This window comes from Harpia harpyja, chromosome 1 (genome assembly GCF_026419915.1).
Source record: "Harpia harpyja isolate bHarHar1 chromosome 1, bHarHar1 primary haplotype, whole genome shotgun sequence".
NCBI lineage: Eukaryota > Metazoa > Chordata > Aves > Accipitriformes > Accipitridae > Harpia > Harpia harpyja.
The window spans coordinates 26,842,815-26,857,056 of record NC_068940.1 but is presented as its reverse complement, the minus strand read 5'-3'; the positions used below and the strand labels follow the sequence as shown (position 1 = coordinate 26,857,056).

Sequence of the window (14,242 nt, the reverse complement as noted above, 5' to 3'; positions counted from 1 at the left end):
CATTTTTTCTTTGAATTTACACTGCCAAATCCTATTATCAGTAAAGGATTCCTGAAAGGATTGTCCTTTCTGGATTTGCTTGCGTTGTTTCCAGGAAAACTCAAAACCAGTAGAGAATTCCTGGGCATTGATCTGCTTTATGATGATACTACTTCCCTGATGTTTTTCTACTGTCATCAGCTAAGCTACAAACAATTATAAGCAGTATATTGACATTTTTACCTTTAGGATTTTGTCTTATGCTTCCAGAGTGGTAACTCAAGATATGTTGTTGAAGAGAGGAGTAGGGATTGAGCCCGGAAGATCCTGGCGTTCTCCCAGCTTACACATCAGCGGTTGCTGTTTGGGTTAAATCCTTCAAACTAATTCTGCATTAAGTCTGCAAGTGGAAATCTGGAGTATTTTCAGTGCCTTCAAAAGACAAAGGTCTGCTGACTCCAATTGTCCTGCTTCCCCTCCCCTCCCAGAGTTACGAGCCAGGCCCTCGAAATGAACAGATACAAAGTGAAGACGCGGATCATTGAAGCTCATCTTAATTTGAGGATTTTAGTAGTTATGTTTATAGTCTTATTTCCACAGCTTGTGAACACCAGAAAATTACCTAAACCGGAGAAATTATTCAAGTTTGGGGGATTTAAAAATATTGTAATAATTTGGATAAAAGCGCAGGAATTGCTCACGGTACGACCACTTAGCCGAAGTGATTAAAGAACACAGAGTTTGCTTCCCGTGCCTTCTGATGATGATGATGCCAGTGACTTACTGGTTACAGGTGACGTTGGGAGCACAACGCCAGCCACTGCGTGAGCCTGGGAGGAAGGCCACTCGCTCCTCCCTTGCACAGACATAACCGAGTTTGGAGGACGGAGACCCTGCGGGGAGCACGCCGGGAGCAGCGCCGTCGCTTGAACCAAGGCGAAGAGCACCCGTCTCTCCCGGGGGCTCTGGTCCCCCCGCCCCAGCTCCCGACGCTCCCTCGAATACACGCACAGGCACCGCTTCAGTCTCCTTTCTTACGGTACGCGGTGGCCTTGACCCTTTTTTACTCTGAATTTCAATGTACAAATGGCTTTTACTTATAAGTGACCACTTCTGCATCTAAGACACAGCAGAAGTTCAATTGCTTAAGAAGCTGAAAGAGAAATACGTATCTAGGGCAGCGGGAGGCTTAAAGAAGGGCTCCTAGTCAGAGAGTCATTAACCACAGCAAAACTGTCTGGCGCTGGATGAGGATTATTAAGTTTTCTGTAGGCTCTTTAAAATGACATTTTCAGAACCAGTGGTTAAACTCATTCTTTTCAAAACGAGACATGTACCTCCCAGCCTCCATCTCAGCTTCTCTGAAAGCAAAGCCATTCTCCTATTGTCCGCGTTCCACCCCAAAATCATTTGGAATATTTTCTCTCCCTGTTTTTTCTTTGTCATCGCAGAGCCTGAGGTACTATATACTTCTGAGAGTATCACCCAATTTTTTTCTTTCAAAATCCCACAGGTGGCCTTGGCCAGTTTTCTCTTTTTCAGATGCTTTTTTTTTGTGTGCAGCGTTATCATCTTCTAATCACGTATCTTCTACCATAATTTTACATCTCATCCCTTGATTTTAGCTATGAAAAGACACATGATAAGGGAGAGATATGTTAATTACTTGTCAAATCTATCCAAGTGAGAAACAGCTAGGTAACTATCCCTGGTTGTTTTATATAGTGCAACTCCAGGATGTTTCAGGAAATCACTGAGGCATTGCTTTACCTATCCATAATTAATTATTGATTTCGTGTTGTGCAAGTTGTGAAGATGACAAGACCTAATCTGATGAATAAAATAGCTATAAGAAAAGGGAATCGTATGTGAGGCAAAGCATGAAGGACAAGACTTCAGATACGGCAGAGTTCATTATTCATTTTGCTGAGGTTATATGCAGCTAGATAATAAACCTTTCAAAACACTGCAATAAAATGAAATAAATTCATTTTTCAAAGCATCACTTTGCCTCTTAAACAGAAATAAAACTGTTTTAATATATTTTAGAGGAAATGAAGGCAGTATTTGGCCCTTCAGCTAGAATTTCTGTTCTTCTCCTATTTTCCCCTGCATAAGGTAAATAAGCTGTAATTTGTTAGAATCACAAAGAACTAGTTTTGCTTGTATCTTGTATGCACAAAAAAATTTGCATCCAAGAAAGTGTTTACAATAATTATTGACTTGCATTGTCATTTTCATTCCAGTAATGCCATTTCACCCATCTTCACATGTTTATGCCCTAGAAATGCAAGCTCTGGCTCCTGGCCACAAAATCTCAGAGGCAGGACAAATACTACTTTATGCTCAGGGTCAGTTTCTTAAGCCTAATGTCCTTACAAAGTCTAGAAACTAATCACCACCTCTTACTCTTACTTTTCATGCATTAAGCCATAAAATCAACCAATTACAACTCTTCTATTATACCTGTGAACATAAAACATGAAAAAAAAATCATTATCAGAATAAAATTTGCACCGTTGTCTCTTATGGTGAAGAACATGGTAGGACTGATGATACTGACTGTGACCGAGAGCCACTAGGACTTTGTGCTTCCTGAAGAGAGGCACTGTGGCTGAAAATTGGGGATCATTTTATTCAAACGTGTAGCTGCCTGACAAACAAGGAATCAGCACCCCTTTGGAAAAATCACTAGATAAACTCATGCTAAAAGTTCTTGCATAAATACACTTAAATGAGGGAGTTAGAGATCTGAGTTTGCTAAGCTGTATGAGTTTTAAGGATATGCTGCTTTGAACATCTAGTTTACCAACACATTTAGACATTAATAATGAGAAATGCCTATTCTTTTTTACTGAAATACCTTTAAGAATTTTTGATTCGGTAAATAAGAGCTTTAGTATTGTCAGCTCAAACAGGAACAAACTATTGGACCAAAGCCTACAACTCTCATTTTAGAGGAACCACAACTTTCTCTAAAAGCACTTTGTAAAATTAAAAGTAATAAAAACAATTTAGAAACTGCCAGGGAAACTTTTCATTTCTACTTTCTGCAGGATGAAGAAGCTATAGCTCTTTTATCAAGACAAACTGTATCGGCTAGTAAATGAAGTAAAAAAACTCAGAACAAAGCACACATACTACAAAAGAGACTCATTTCAAAATACAAGGTTTCTTTCTTCGAGTCTGAAATAGCAGATATATTTAGGCCATTTTTGAGTTCTGTTAGCAGTTTTAGGAAGAGAGGAGGGTAGAAACGATAAGGACTTCCCGGCAATTTTTCCCCCACCCATTATTAGATCACGGAGAACATCAAAGTACCGAAAGTAGGATATTGATGCACCAGCTTAATATTTCATTGAACTTTGATTGAATTCACATGTACTGGCCATGTTAAACACTTTTAACCTCCTTACAGGACCTAGAAGAATGAGGATGACGATAGCATAAGTACAGCAACACAGAGGAGCATCAGCAAAAAGGTGCCCAGTTTTATGCATCAGACCATCACAGCTAGACTATTTACCTCTGAAAAGAAAATATGCTTTGATTCCCATAGTAATAAATTTAATTTGACTTCCATCCCCTCTGTGCTGCTTGCATATGCTATTACTAATAGTAAAAGTTCTATTGATCTGATTAATTTGCAAAACCATAAGCAGCCATCCAACACACCCATTCAAGTTTGCTGGCAGAAACTGAGTTTCTCGCCCATAGTCTTTACTACACATGTGTTTTTATCTGTGTCTGAACCTACATATGCAAACATCAAGCATACAAGTTAATTAAAAATGCTATTTTGTTCTGAATGGTAGAAATCATGTTCCTTGAATGAATTTTGGAGAAAAAGATTGACATGAATTAAAAATGGTTTCTCTTGGCATGTATCTTTAAAAGACTTTTGAAAGTCTTTAAAAAGACTTTCGGATTATTTTCAGTATTGTAGCTCTGAATCCAGCTAAACTTTGCTTGCCATTAATTAATGTTATTTATATTTGTTTTAAAATATTTAATGCATTATTTAAGTGGACTAAAAATGTTCCCAGTCCCAAAAGACATGCAGATAATCTTCTTAGGTATCTACTTTGTATTCAAATATTAAAATCCAACCTTATTCTGACGAACCGTACTTCTGAGAAGAAAAATTCTGTAGATGTGACCTTCCACCTATGCATAACCCTCCAGATTCTGGATGCCTACTCGTACCTCTACCCTAAGGATATTTCAGAAACTTCAGTTATACAATTCCCTTCAGAAAGAAGGCTCCAAGTCAAAGATATTGACTCTTGGGCTGCATTTTAAATTTTCTTTTCTTCAGAGAAGTTCAAAGGGTGGAGTACTTTAGAGACAGACTTTACACAACTATGAGATTAAATTTCTCTCTTCTAAATCTGTACTTAGCAACCTTAAAATGGACTTGGGTTTTCGAGTGAAAAACACCTAGTTGTTCCCACATAAGTCAACTAGACCTTACCACAAGACTCACTACCAATGCTGAGGATGCTTTAGCATCACATAAATGTATGGCTCATCCTAGAGAACTGCGTGGACAAACTTTGATTCTTTTTGTATTTGTTTAGCATCTCTTGAATCTAGTAGGTTTTGGATGAGAACGGTGTCAGCTTCCATGCACTTCTTACTGATAATTTAGAAGAATTACTGCTAAGTTTGGTTGTTGAATTACCGCTTGCTACAATGCTCAATGTTAAAGGAAAGCACTATCATGCCTTTAAGGCCCTTATGGGAAAAGCAACAGTCAAGCATAGCTGCAGATACTTTCTAAGCTCATACCTCACACCATGAAGGTTTATTCCTTTATGTATTCTCAAATTCCCTTTGTTCAGACATCATGCTTAAAGGCAGCATCCTCTACATCCATGCTGTGTTGTAAGTTTTACATACACCCTCCCCATTTGTGTATACATATACGCACATATTGGTATTTTACCAGCAAAAATGCAGAGACGTCATCACACAGACATACAAGTATTTGCAAGAAGTGCAAAAAAACACCATTAGTTTGGCTTTAATTGTGCTTAGTCATCATATCTGATTTTTTCAGATACCATTCAGGAAAAAAGCCCGCACCAAAATAGTGTAAGGATGGGTAAGGTCTGGCTGCAGCTACACAGCACTCTTTTCAAGAAAATACTATCACCAGTATTGAATCTTCAGTTCAGCACAGACTGTATCTTAGATTACTGCTACTATTTTAAATACCATAGTAAACATGGAAAATGTTTTAGAAAGAAACATATAAATACTGAAACAACTGAGACATGCCTAAAGGAATGGTAGGTGATACTGCATAGTACATAAACCTTTGTTGAGAGTATCACAAAGAATTTAACTATGTAAAATGCAAAATGATTGAAATAAATGATGGAATTCAGAAGCATAAAATGTTTGAAAATATCTCCCTCTAACAATTGATGCAGAAACACAAGTTTTGATACTCCATCATGTGTTGTCATTGTCCTAAAGGTAAGAACATCAGTATTTTGGATTCCAAAAGATTTTCTACCCTCTTTAGGCCAAGTAAAATATAAAAAAAAAATTGTAATTAAAGAATGGCAATCCCTTCTCTTTCTAGTATTGTCTGATACTGTTAATAAACTCAAAGTGGGTTAGAAGGAATGAGGAAAAATATTACTTGATATGATGGATAAGCTAGGAAAGTCAGAACATGATCTACTTGACTGCACAAGTGAAATGATAACTATTTGCATTAAAATAAAATTGAAATAACATTCAGTTTGACTTAGCATTTTGTAATATTTTAGATATAAATCTTGTCTTTTTTTCTAAATAGTTTTTAAAAACTAGTCAAGTGATTTAGAATGAATATACAGCTAGGTGAAGGCACTTAATATATTGGTGTTATGCCAGAACCCCTTTCCTCCTCTGCCCTTTTCTGTTTAAAAATTCCAGCACGGTTTATACACCATTTTTTCCATGTGTGAATACTTCTGAATACTTCTGCGTATGCCAAAGTTTTTACCTGTATAGCTCAGCTCAATTTATTTGCACAATTTCCTCTTTAGGCTTCATGCTATGTAAATTTCTATTGCATAGACAAACACGATATTATTTAAGCAGGCAACTGGCAATGACAGCCACAAATGTTAAAATTTACTTGACAAAGTTTTGAATGATTCTTAAAAAACCAGCCCCTTGGAAGGCCTATGCAGTCAAAAGGGGAAGTAAGTTAAATGATAAGTTTATACTATACAGTGATGCTGCCTAGTGCTAACGATGTTGAAAAAAGTAACATCAAGGTAAAGAGAAAAACAAAATTCCAGACGAATGTATCATTCCTCACTGAAGAGGTTTTGTGTCTCTAAGAAAGAATGTGAAAAGATTAACAGATTATTCTTTGGTCTGCAGCTACTACCTGTTATTTCCTGCAGAACAGAAAATACACCTTTACTTTCATGAAGAAATACTTCATATTTGCATGTGCATTGGGAAAGGCAAACCTATCTTACATGAACACTGGAAACTAATATACAGCATAAAATGTAGAATTAATAATAATTCAACACACACACATGAAAATACTAACTTTTTCTCCAGTACTGAAAGCAATGATGATTTCATGATTGAGTGTTTAACAAGATTGCCATTTGATAAAAAGCTGCATTTAAAATGCTCACTTAAATGTGAATAACATGTTTTTAGGCAAGGAAGACTGCAACAGAAAGAAAAAAAGAAAGTATATATTTGAAGACTGTAATTTTTTTTGCTATGTTGGTTATAGAATCTCTATCTTCTAAAATTACTCAGATGATGCTTTAAAAAGGCTTGAATATGTTAATTCCACAGAAAAGGTCCACATTTCCTTTATTTCAAATCAATTTAGGAATTTGCTTAATTCCTGATTAACAAAAGAAAGTAATGTCATATATAAAATGATGAAATGCTGGGCGTTTTAAATATCACATTCCTGTTAGCTAAAGATTAAAAGGATTTACCCTAACCTTGAAAGATATTTATGTCTAAAGTACTTAAATGAGATCTTCTGTGATGTCTTCTCTCTTCCAGGCAAACTTAGTAGAAAAAAAAAGCCCTGAAAGAAAGAGCATTACTACTGTGTCCTGTGTGACCAGCAAAACCATGTAAATTCCTATTTTCTCTAAATATTTTATCAGAAATAATGCACACACACACACACACACATAAAGGTTTCTCCATGGATTTACTTAATGTTGTGCATATGTAGAAGGTATTTTGTTTTTGCAATAATGCCACAGAGTGATGTTGTATTATGAAAAAAATATTAGGAGGAAAACAAAAGACTACACTTGGTTAAGGAAAAGGAATTTTAGTACCTAAAATGAAATAGTACCTATAATAAAAAAATGCCCAGTCGTGCTAATTCTTATCAACTGTACTTATGTTTGAAGGAAATCTCCATTGCTCTTATTAATAGAGATTTTTGAAAATTAGCATTTTAAGAATTTAATTGACTCCAGGACACACTGATTTTTCTACAGATATCCTAGTTTACCTGGGATCCTCTTACTGAAATATGCAGCTAGTGCTTTTGTCCTAGAGATGCCACTGGGCCAGAAAAGAAAGCACAGTGCTTGATAAATTCAACCCGCTATTGCGACATAGTGCTTATCAATAACTGCCTTTCTATTTGAAAGGTTCAGACAATCAAAAACGAGATTACAGAAATGCTAGAAAGCTTGTCAGGGAACTGAATGTAATGCACATGTCCCCCTCTCTGGTGTATGCTGTCCTCAGAGAGAGCAAAACTCTGCACCCCTTCCTCACGCAGCTGAAATGAATGGGACTGCTCTCCCGAGTGAGGCGAGACGCTTTCCATCTAGAACCTACAGCGTTCAGTAAATTAAACTGTATAATTTAAAAATATAATCTCTAGTAAGGCTTTGTTACTTTTGATTCCAACGTCGCCTGTAGAACTCTTTTGGGTACAAATCTCAGTATGCACGAAACACAACAATTCAACACTGGTCAGCTGACAGCCAGAATACCTGGGTTGGGGAATAGATTCTGGTTTCTTGGCTCTGGGAGAGCGTATGCTGAGCGTGCCATGACCCAGAGTGGTGGGTTGGTGAAAATCCTCTGTCATCAGTCACACTGAAGCTTGGGGCCGCCCACTGCCATAAATCAATCAATCAGTCAATCATTTATTAATCAGGTACTTGCATTTTCATAGTTAATATAAAAATGGGCTCTAGACAATGCCTTCTCTGTGATGATAATCTAGCTTTATATTACAGTGGGGGTTTAACTTAAATTAATCCATCCTTTTTCTGAAAGGGTGACATATTCATCTGAAAAAGGCCTTGCCAATTGTACAGAAATAAATTAAGCCCTGCTGAAAGATCAGCACTGCGAAATAGATATGCTCATGAACAATTTGAGCACATGAATAGTTCCTTCAAGTCAAGCCACTTTTTTTGAGGAACTATTATGTTCTGGATTTGGAATTTAGATCCTTAGTGTAGGGTTTAAGTTCTGCACAGACCTTTTCACTAGATAAATGTCCTGGTTTCAGCTGGGATAGAGTTAACTGTCTTCCTAGTAGCTGGTACAGTGCTATGTTTTGAGTTCAGTATGTGAAGAATGTTGATAACACTGATGTTTTCAGTTGTTGCTCAGTAGTGTTTAGACTAATGTCAAGGATTTTTCAGCTTCTCATGCCCAGCCAGTGAGAAAGCTGGAGGGGCACAAGAAGTTGGCACAGGACACAGCCAGGGCACCTGACCCAAACTGGCCAACGGTGTATTCCATACCATGTGACGTCCCATCCAGTTTAGGAACGGGGAAGTGGGAGGGGGCAGGGATTCACCGCTCGGGGACTGGCTGGGTGTCGGTCGGCGGGTGGTGAGCAATTGCACTGTGCATCATTTGTACATTCCAATCCTTTCATTATTGCTGTTGTCATTTTATTAGTGTTATCATTATCATTATTAGTTTCTTCTTTTCTGTTCTATTAAACCGTTCTTATCTCAACCCACGGGTTTTGCTTCTTTTCCCGATTTTCTCCCCCATCCCACTGAGTGGGGGGGAGTGAGTGAGCGGCTGCGTGGTGTTTAGTTGCTGGCTGGGGTTAAACCACGACAGTCCTTTTTGGCGCCCAACGTGGGGCACGAAGGGTTGAGATAACGACAAACCTGACCAGAGCTTGTTAAAACAAATTTGTTATAAGCATTCATTATATCGGTCTAATAGTCGCTGGTCATTATGTTGATTTATGTGTTCTTAGAGTTGTTGCTCTGGTTTTTAAAGTTCTGTTATGTATCACCTCGCTTGCTGTATATAGTCCCTCTTCTGCTGCTTATCATCCGTGGGAGGTGGATTAAGGTTTTCGCTTTGATGTATTGTATAACACTGGTTTATGGTATGATAAAGTCGTCAGCTGTGGGATTAATCCAGTACTTGCACCCAGCATTGTCACCTTTATACTGTGGAAGCCATCTGTGGGAAACTATTAATAATTATACCATTTACCTTTCCTCCTTGGAAAACCAGTCTATGGGTGGGATACCTTTCTTCCCCTCTCCTTTCTCCTTCAGTCCAGTTACAATGGTGTTTGAGAATTTTGAAAAATTTGAATACTCTTGGGATGTTGGGACCAGCACGGTCCTAGCCCTACTGCTAGGAATTAGCATGCTTCTGAATGTGGTTCAGCTCTCGTTTAAGGTTAAACAACTATTTAAGAAAATCACCCAGAGATCTGCCCCAAGGCTGGATAATTATGAGTGGCAGGGTGTGTGGGGTAGTATGGGCAAGTACCTAGAAAAGTGGGCACCTCCAATGTTTTGGAAATTCACCCCTGAACAAGTGCAGAATCCAGAAGAACTAGTAAAATATTTGGAAAAGGTATGCTGTCACCCCGGCAGCTCCAGAGAGATACAAATTACTGCAACGTGCTGGGGCCTGGCCCATGCCTATCGAGCCCTGTTCGACACCACTCAGTACCCTCAAGGGGAAGAGAAGGTCTCTGGACCTAACAACAAAACGATGAGCACTGCGGTCACTCAAACCTCGGCAACGGGCACTGCGGCCCCTCCAGCCCCGGCGACGAGCACTGTGGCTACCCAAACCTCAGCGACAGGCACTGCAGCCCCTCCAGCCTCGGCAATGAGCACGGCAGCTACCCAAACCTCGGCAACAGACACTGCGGTTATCCAAGACCCAGCGAGCGGTACTGCAACTGAACCAGGGGACCAACCTGCACCAGTATCAGTTGCCCCCGTACAGAAAAAGAAATATACAAAAAAATCAGTTCACTTAGCGAAGGATGAAGGCGAACCAGGGTCATCACGGGAACAGGAGGAAGAGGCAGAACCAGAGGTAATAACCCGGTCCCTATCCTTGAGTGAGCTGCGGGATATGCGAAAAGATTTTGGCCGCCGTATAGGTGAGCATATTATCACCTGGCTCCTCCGATGCTGGGACAATGGGGCTAATAGCTTGGAATTAGAAGGTAGGGAAGCCAAGCAACTGGGATCGCTTGCCAGGGAAGGTGGCATTGACAAGGCAATTGGAAGAGGGACACAAGCCATTAGCCTCTGGAGGCGACTCCTGTCAAGTGTGAAGGAAAGGTACCCCTTTAAGGAAGATGTTATATGTCAATCAAGCAAGTGGACAACCATGGAAAAAGGTATCCAATATCTGAGGGAATTAGCTGTGCTAGAGACAATTCATCATGATCCGGACAACCCACAATTACCCAAAGATCCAGACGAAGTCCAATGCACACGACCCATGTGGCGGAAGTTTGTACGGAGCGCACCATCGTCCTATGCCAACTCACTGGCAATAATGACCTGGAAAGACGAAGAGGCACCGACAGTGGATGAAGTGGCTCGCCAACTCCGTCAATACGAAGAAAATCTCTCCTCCTCCCTACAAGCCTGCATTTCGGCTGTGGAGAAGCTGTCCGAGGATTTCCAGCAATTCAAAGAGGAGATGTCCTGTTGCCCACCTGTAAGGACCAATGTCTCAGCTATTAGGAGTGAGCGCTCCTCTGCCCAAGAGAGAGAATATAGAAGGTACACACCGCGAGGTGCCCTGTGGTTTTACTTATGTGATCGTGGAGAGGACATGAGGAAATGGGATGGAAAACCTACCTCGGTCCTAAATGCACGGGTACGTGAGCTGCGAGGAAAAAACACCACAAAAGGGGATTCTACCAGGAAAAATGCCGCTCCGGTTTCCAAACAGAGTAGAAGGGCTGATCTTATTTCTGATCCTCTTGAAGGGACTTCTGAGCCAATTTTACGAGAAGTGAATACTGGATACTCTGACCGGAATTAGAGGGGCCCTGCCTCCAGCCAGGTGGAGGAAAGGGATAACCGGGTCTATTGGACTGTGTGGATTCGATGGCCTAGCACGTTAGACCCACAGGAGTATAAGGCTCTAGTAGACACCGGCGCACAGTGTACTTTAATGCCATCAAGTTATGAAGGGGCAGAACCCATTTCTATTTCTGGTGTGACAGGGGGATCCCAAGACTTAACTGTATTGGAAGCTGAAGTAAGTCTAACTGGGAATGAATGGCAGAAACACCCCATTGTGACTGGTCCAGAGGCTCCGTGCATCCTTGGCATAGACTATCTCAGGAGAGGGTATTTTAAGGACCCAAAGGGGTATCGATGGGCTTTTGGTATAGCTGCCTTGGAGACGGAGGGCACGGAACAGCTGTCTACCCTGCCTGGTCTCTCTCAAGACCCTTCTATTGTGGGGTTGCTGAGGGTTGAAGAACAACAAGTACCAATTGCTACCACGACGGTGCACCGGCGGCAATATCGCACCAACCGAGACTCTCTGATTCCCATCCACAAGTTGATTCGCCAGCTGGAGAGCCAAGGAGTGATCAGCAAAACTCGCTCACCTTTTAATAGTCCCATATGGCCCGTGCGAAAGTCTAATGGGGAGTGGAGACTAACAGTTGACTATCGCGGCCTGAATGAAGTTACGCCACCGCTGAGTGCTGCTGTTCCAGATATGCTAGAACTTCAATACGAACTAGAGTCAAAGGCAGCCAAGTGGTATGCTACAATTGACATTGCTAATGCGTTTTTCTCAATCCCTCTGGCAGCAGAGTGTCGTCCACAATTTGCCTTTACTTGGAGGGGTGTCCAGTACACTTGGAATCGATTGCCCCAGGGGTGGAAACACAGCCCCACTATTTGCCATGGACTAATCCTGACTGCACTGGAAAAAGGTGAAGCTCCGGAACACCTGCAATACATTGATGACATCATCGTATGGGGCAACACGGCAGAAGAAGTCTTTGAGAAAGGGAAGAAAATAATCCAAATCCTTCTGAAAGCCGGTTTTGCCATAAAAGAAAGTAAGGTCAAGGGACCTGCACGGGAGATCCAGTTTTTAGGAATAAAATGGCAAGACGGGCGTCGTCAGATCCCAATGGATGTGATTAACAAAATAGCAGCTATGTCTCCACCAACTAATAAAAAGGAAACACAGGCCTTCTTAGGTGTCGTGGGCTTTTGGAGAATGCATATTCCAAATTACAGTCTGATTGTAAGCCCTCTCTATCAAGTGACCCGAAAGAAGAATGATTTTCAATGGGGCCCTGAGCAACAACAAGCCTTTGAACAAATTAAGAGGGAGATTGTTCACGCAGTAGCCCTTGGACCAGTCCGGACAGGACAAGATGTTAAAAATGTGCTCTATACTGCAGCTGGGGAGAATGGCCCTACCTGGAGCCTCTGGCAGAAAGCACCTGGGGAGACCCGAGGCCGACCCCTGGGGTTTTGGAGTCGAGGATATCGGGGATCCGAAGCTCGCTATACTCCAACTGAAAAAGAGATATTGGCAGCATATGAAGGAGTTCAAGCTGCCTCAGAAGTGGTTGGTACTGAAACACAGCTCCTCTTAGCACCCCGACTGCCAGTGCTGGGCTGGATGTTCAAAGGGAGGGTCTCCTCTACACATCACGCGACTGATGCCACGTGGTGTAAGTGGATTGCACTGATCACACAACGGGCTCGCATAGGAAACCCCAGTCGCCCAGGAATTTTGGAAGTGATCACGGACTGGCCAGAAGGCAAAGATTTTGGAATGTCGCCAGAGGAGGAGGTGGCACGTGCTGAAGAGGCCCCGCTGTATAATAAACTGCCAGAAAATGAGAGGCAATATGCCCTGTTCACTGACGGATCCTGTCGCATCGTGGGAAAGCATCGGAGGTGGAAAGCTGCCGTATGGAGTCCTACACGACAAGTTGCAGAAACTGCTGAAGGAGAAGGTGAATCGAGTCAGTTTGCAGAGGTGAAAGCCATCCAGCTAGCATTAGATATTGCTGAAAGAGAGAAGTGGCCAGTGCTCTATCTCTATACTGACTCATGGATGGTGGCAAATGCCCTGTGGGGGTGGCTACAGCAATGGAAGCAGAGCAACTGGCAGCGCAGAGGTAAACCCATCTGGGCTGCCGCACTGTGGCAAGATATTGCATCCCGGCTAGAGAATCTGGTTGTAAAAGTACGTCATGTAGATGCTCACATACCCAAGAGTCGGGCCACTGAAGAACATCAAAACAACCAACAGGTGGATCAGGCTGCCAAGATTGAAGTGGCTCAGGTGGACCTGGACTGGCAACATAAGGGTGAGCTATTTATGGCTCGGTGGGCCCATGATGCTTCAGGCCATCAGGGAAGAGATGCAACATATAGATGGGCTCGTGACCGAGGGGTGGACTTGACCATGGACACTATTGCACAGGTTATCCATGAATGTGAAACATGTGCTGCAATTAAGCAAGCCAAATGGTTAAAGGCCCTGTGGTATGGAGGGCGATGGCTGAAATATAAATATGGAGAAGCCTGGCAGATTGACTATATCACACTCCCACAAACTCGCCAAGGCAAGCGCTATGTGCTCACGGTGGTGGAAGCAACCACCGGGTGGCTGGAAACATATTCTGTGCCCCATGCCACCGCCCGGAACACTATCCTGGGCCTAGAAAAGCAAGTCTTGTGGCGACATGGCACCCCAGAACGAATTGAGTCAGACAACGGGACTCATTTCCGAAACAACCTCATAGACACCTGGGCCAAAGAGCATGGCATTGAGTGGGTGTATCATATGCCCTATCATGCACCAGCCTCTGGGAAAATTGAGCGATACAATGGACTGTTAAAGACTACATTGAGAGCAATGGGGGGTGGAACTTTCAAACATTGGGATACACATTTAGCAAAAGCCACCTGGTTAGTCAACACCAGAGGATCTGCCAATCGGGGTGGCCCTGCCCAGTCAG

General features: G+C 41.8%; 1 protein-coding gene across 7 annotated transcripts in view; it reads right to left on the bottom strand.

Annotated features, from left to right (window-relative positions):
• Nucleotides 1-14,242, bottom strand: part of CTNND2 (catenin delta 2) — a 702,624-nt gene that overhangs the window by 27,175 nt on the left and 661,207 nt on the right. For 5 of the 7 annotated variants that reach the window (XM_052781625.1, XM_052781615.1, XM_052781635.1 and 2 more), the window contains one exon: nucleotides 7,983-8,108. The exons of the other annotated variants lie outside the window; for them this stretch is intronic. In XM_052781625.1, coding sequence (XP_052637585.1) covers nucleotides 7,983-8,108 — 126 coding nt within the window. The remainder of the gene's footprint in view (nucleotides 1-7,982; nucleotides 8,109-14,242) is intronic. 7 annotated transcript variants of the gene reach the window in all.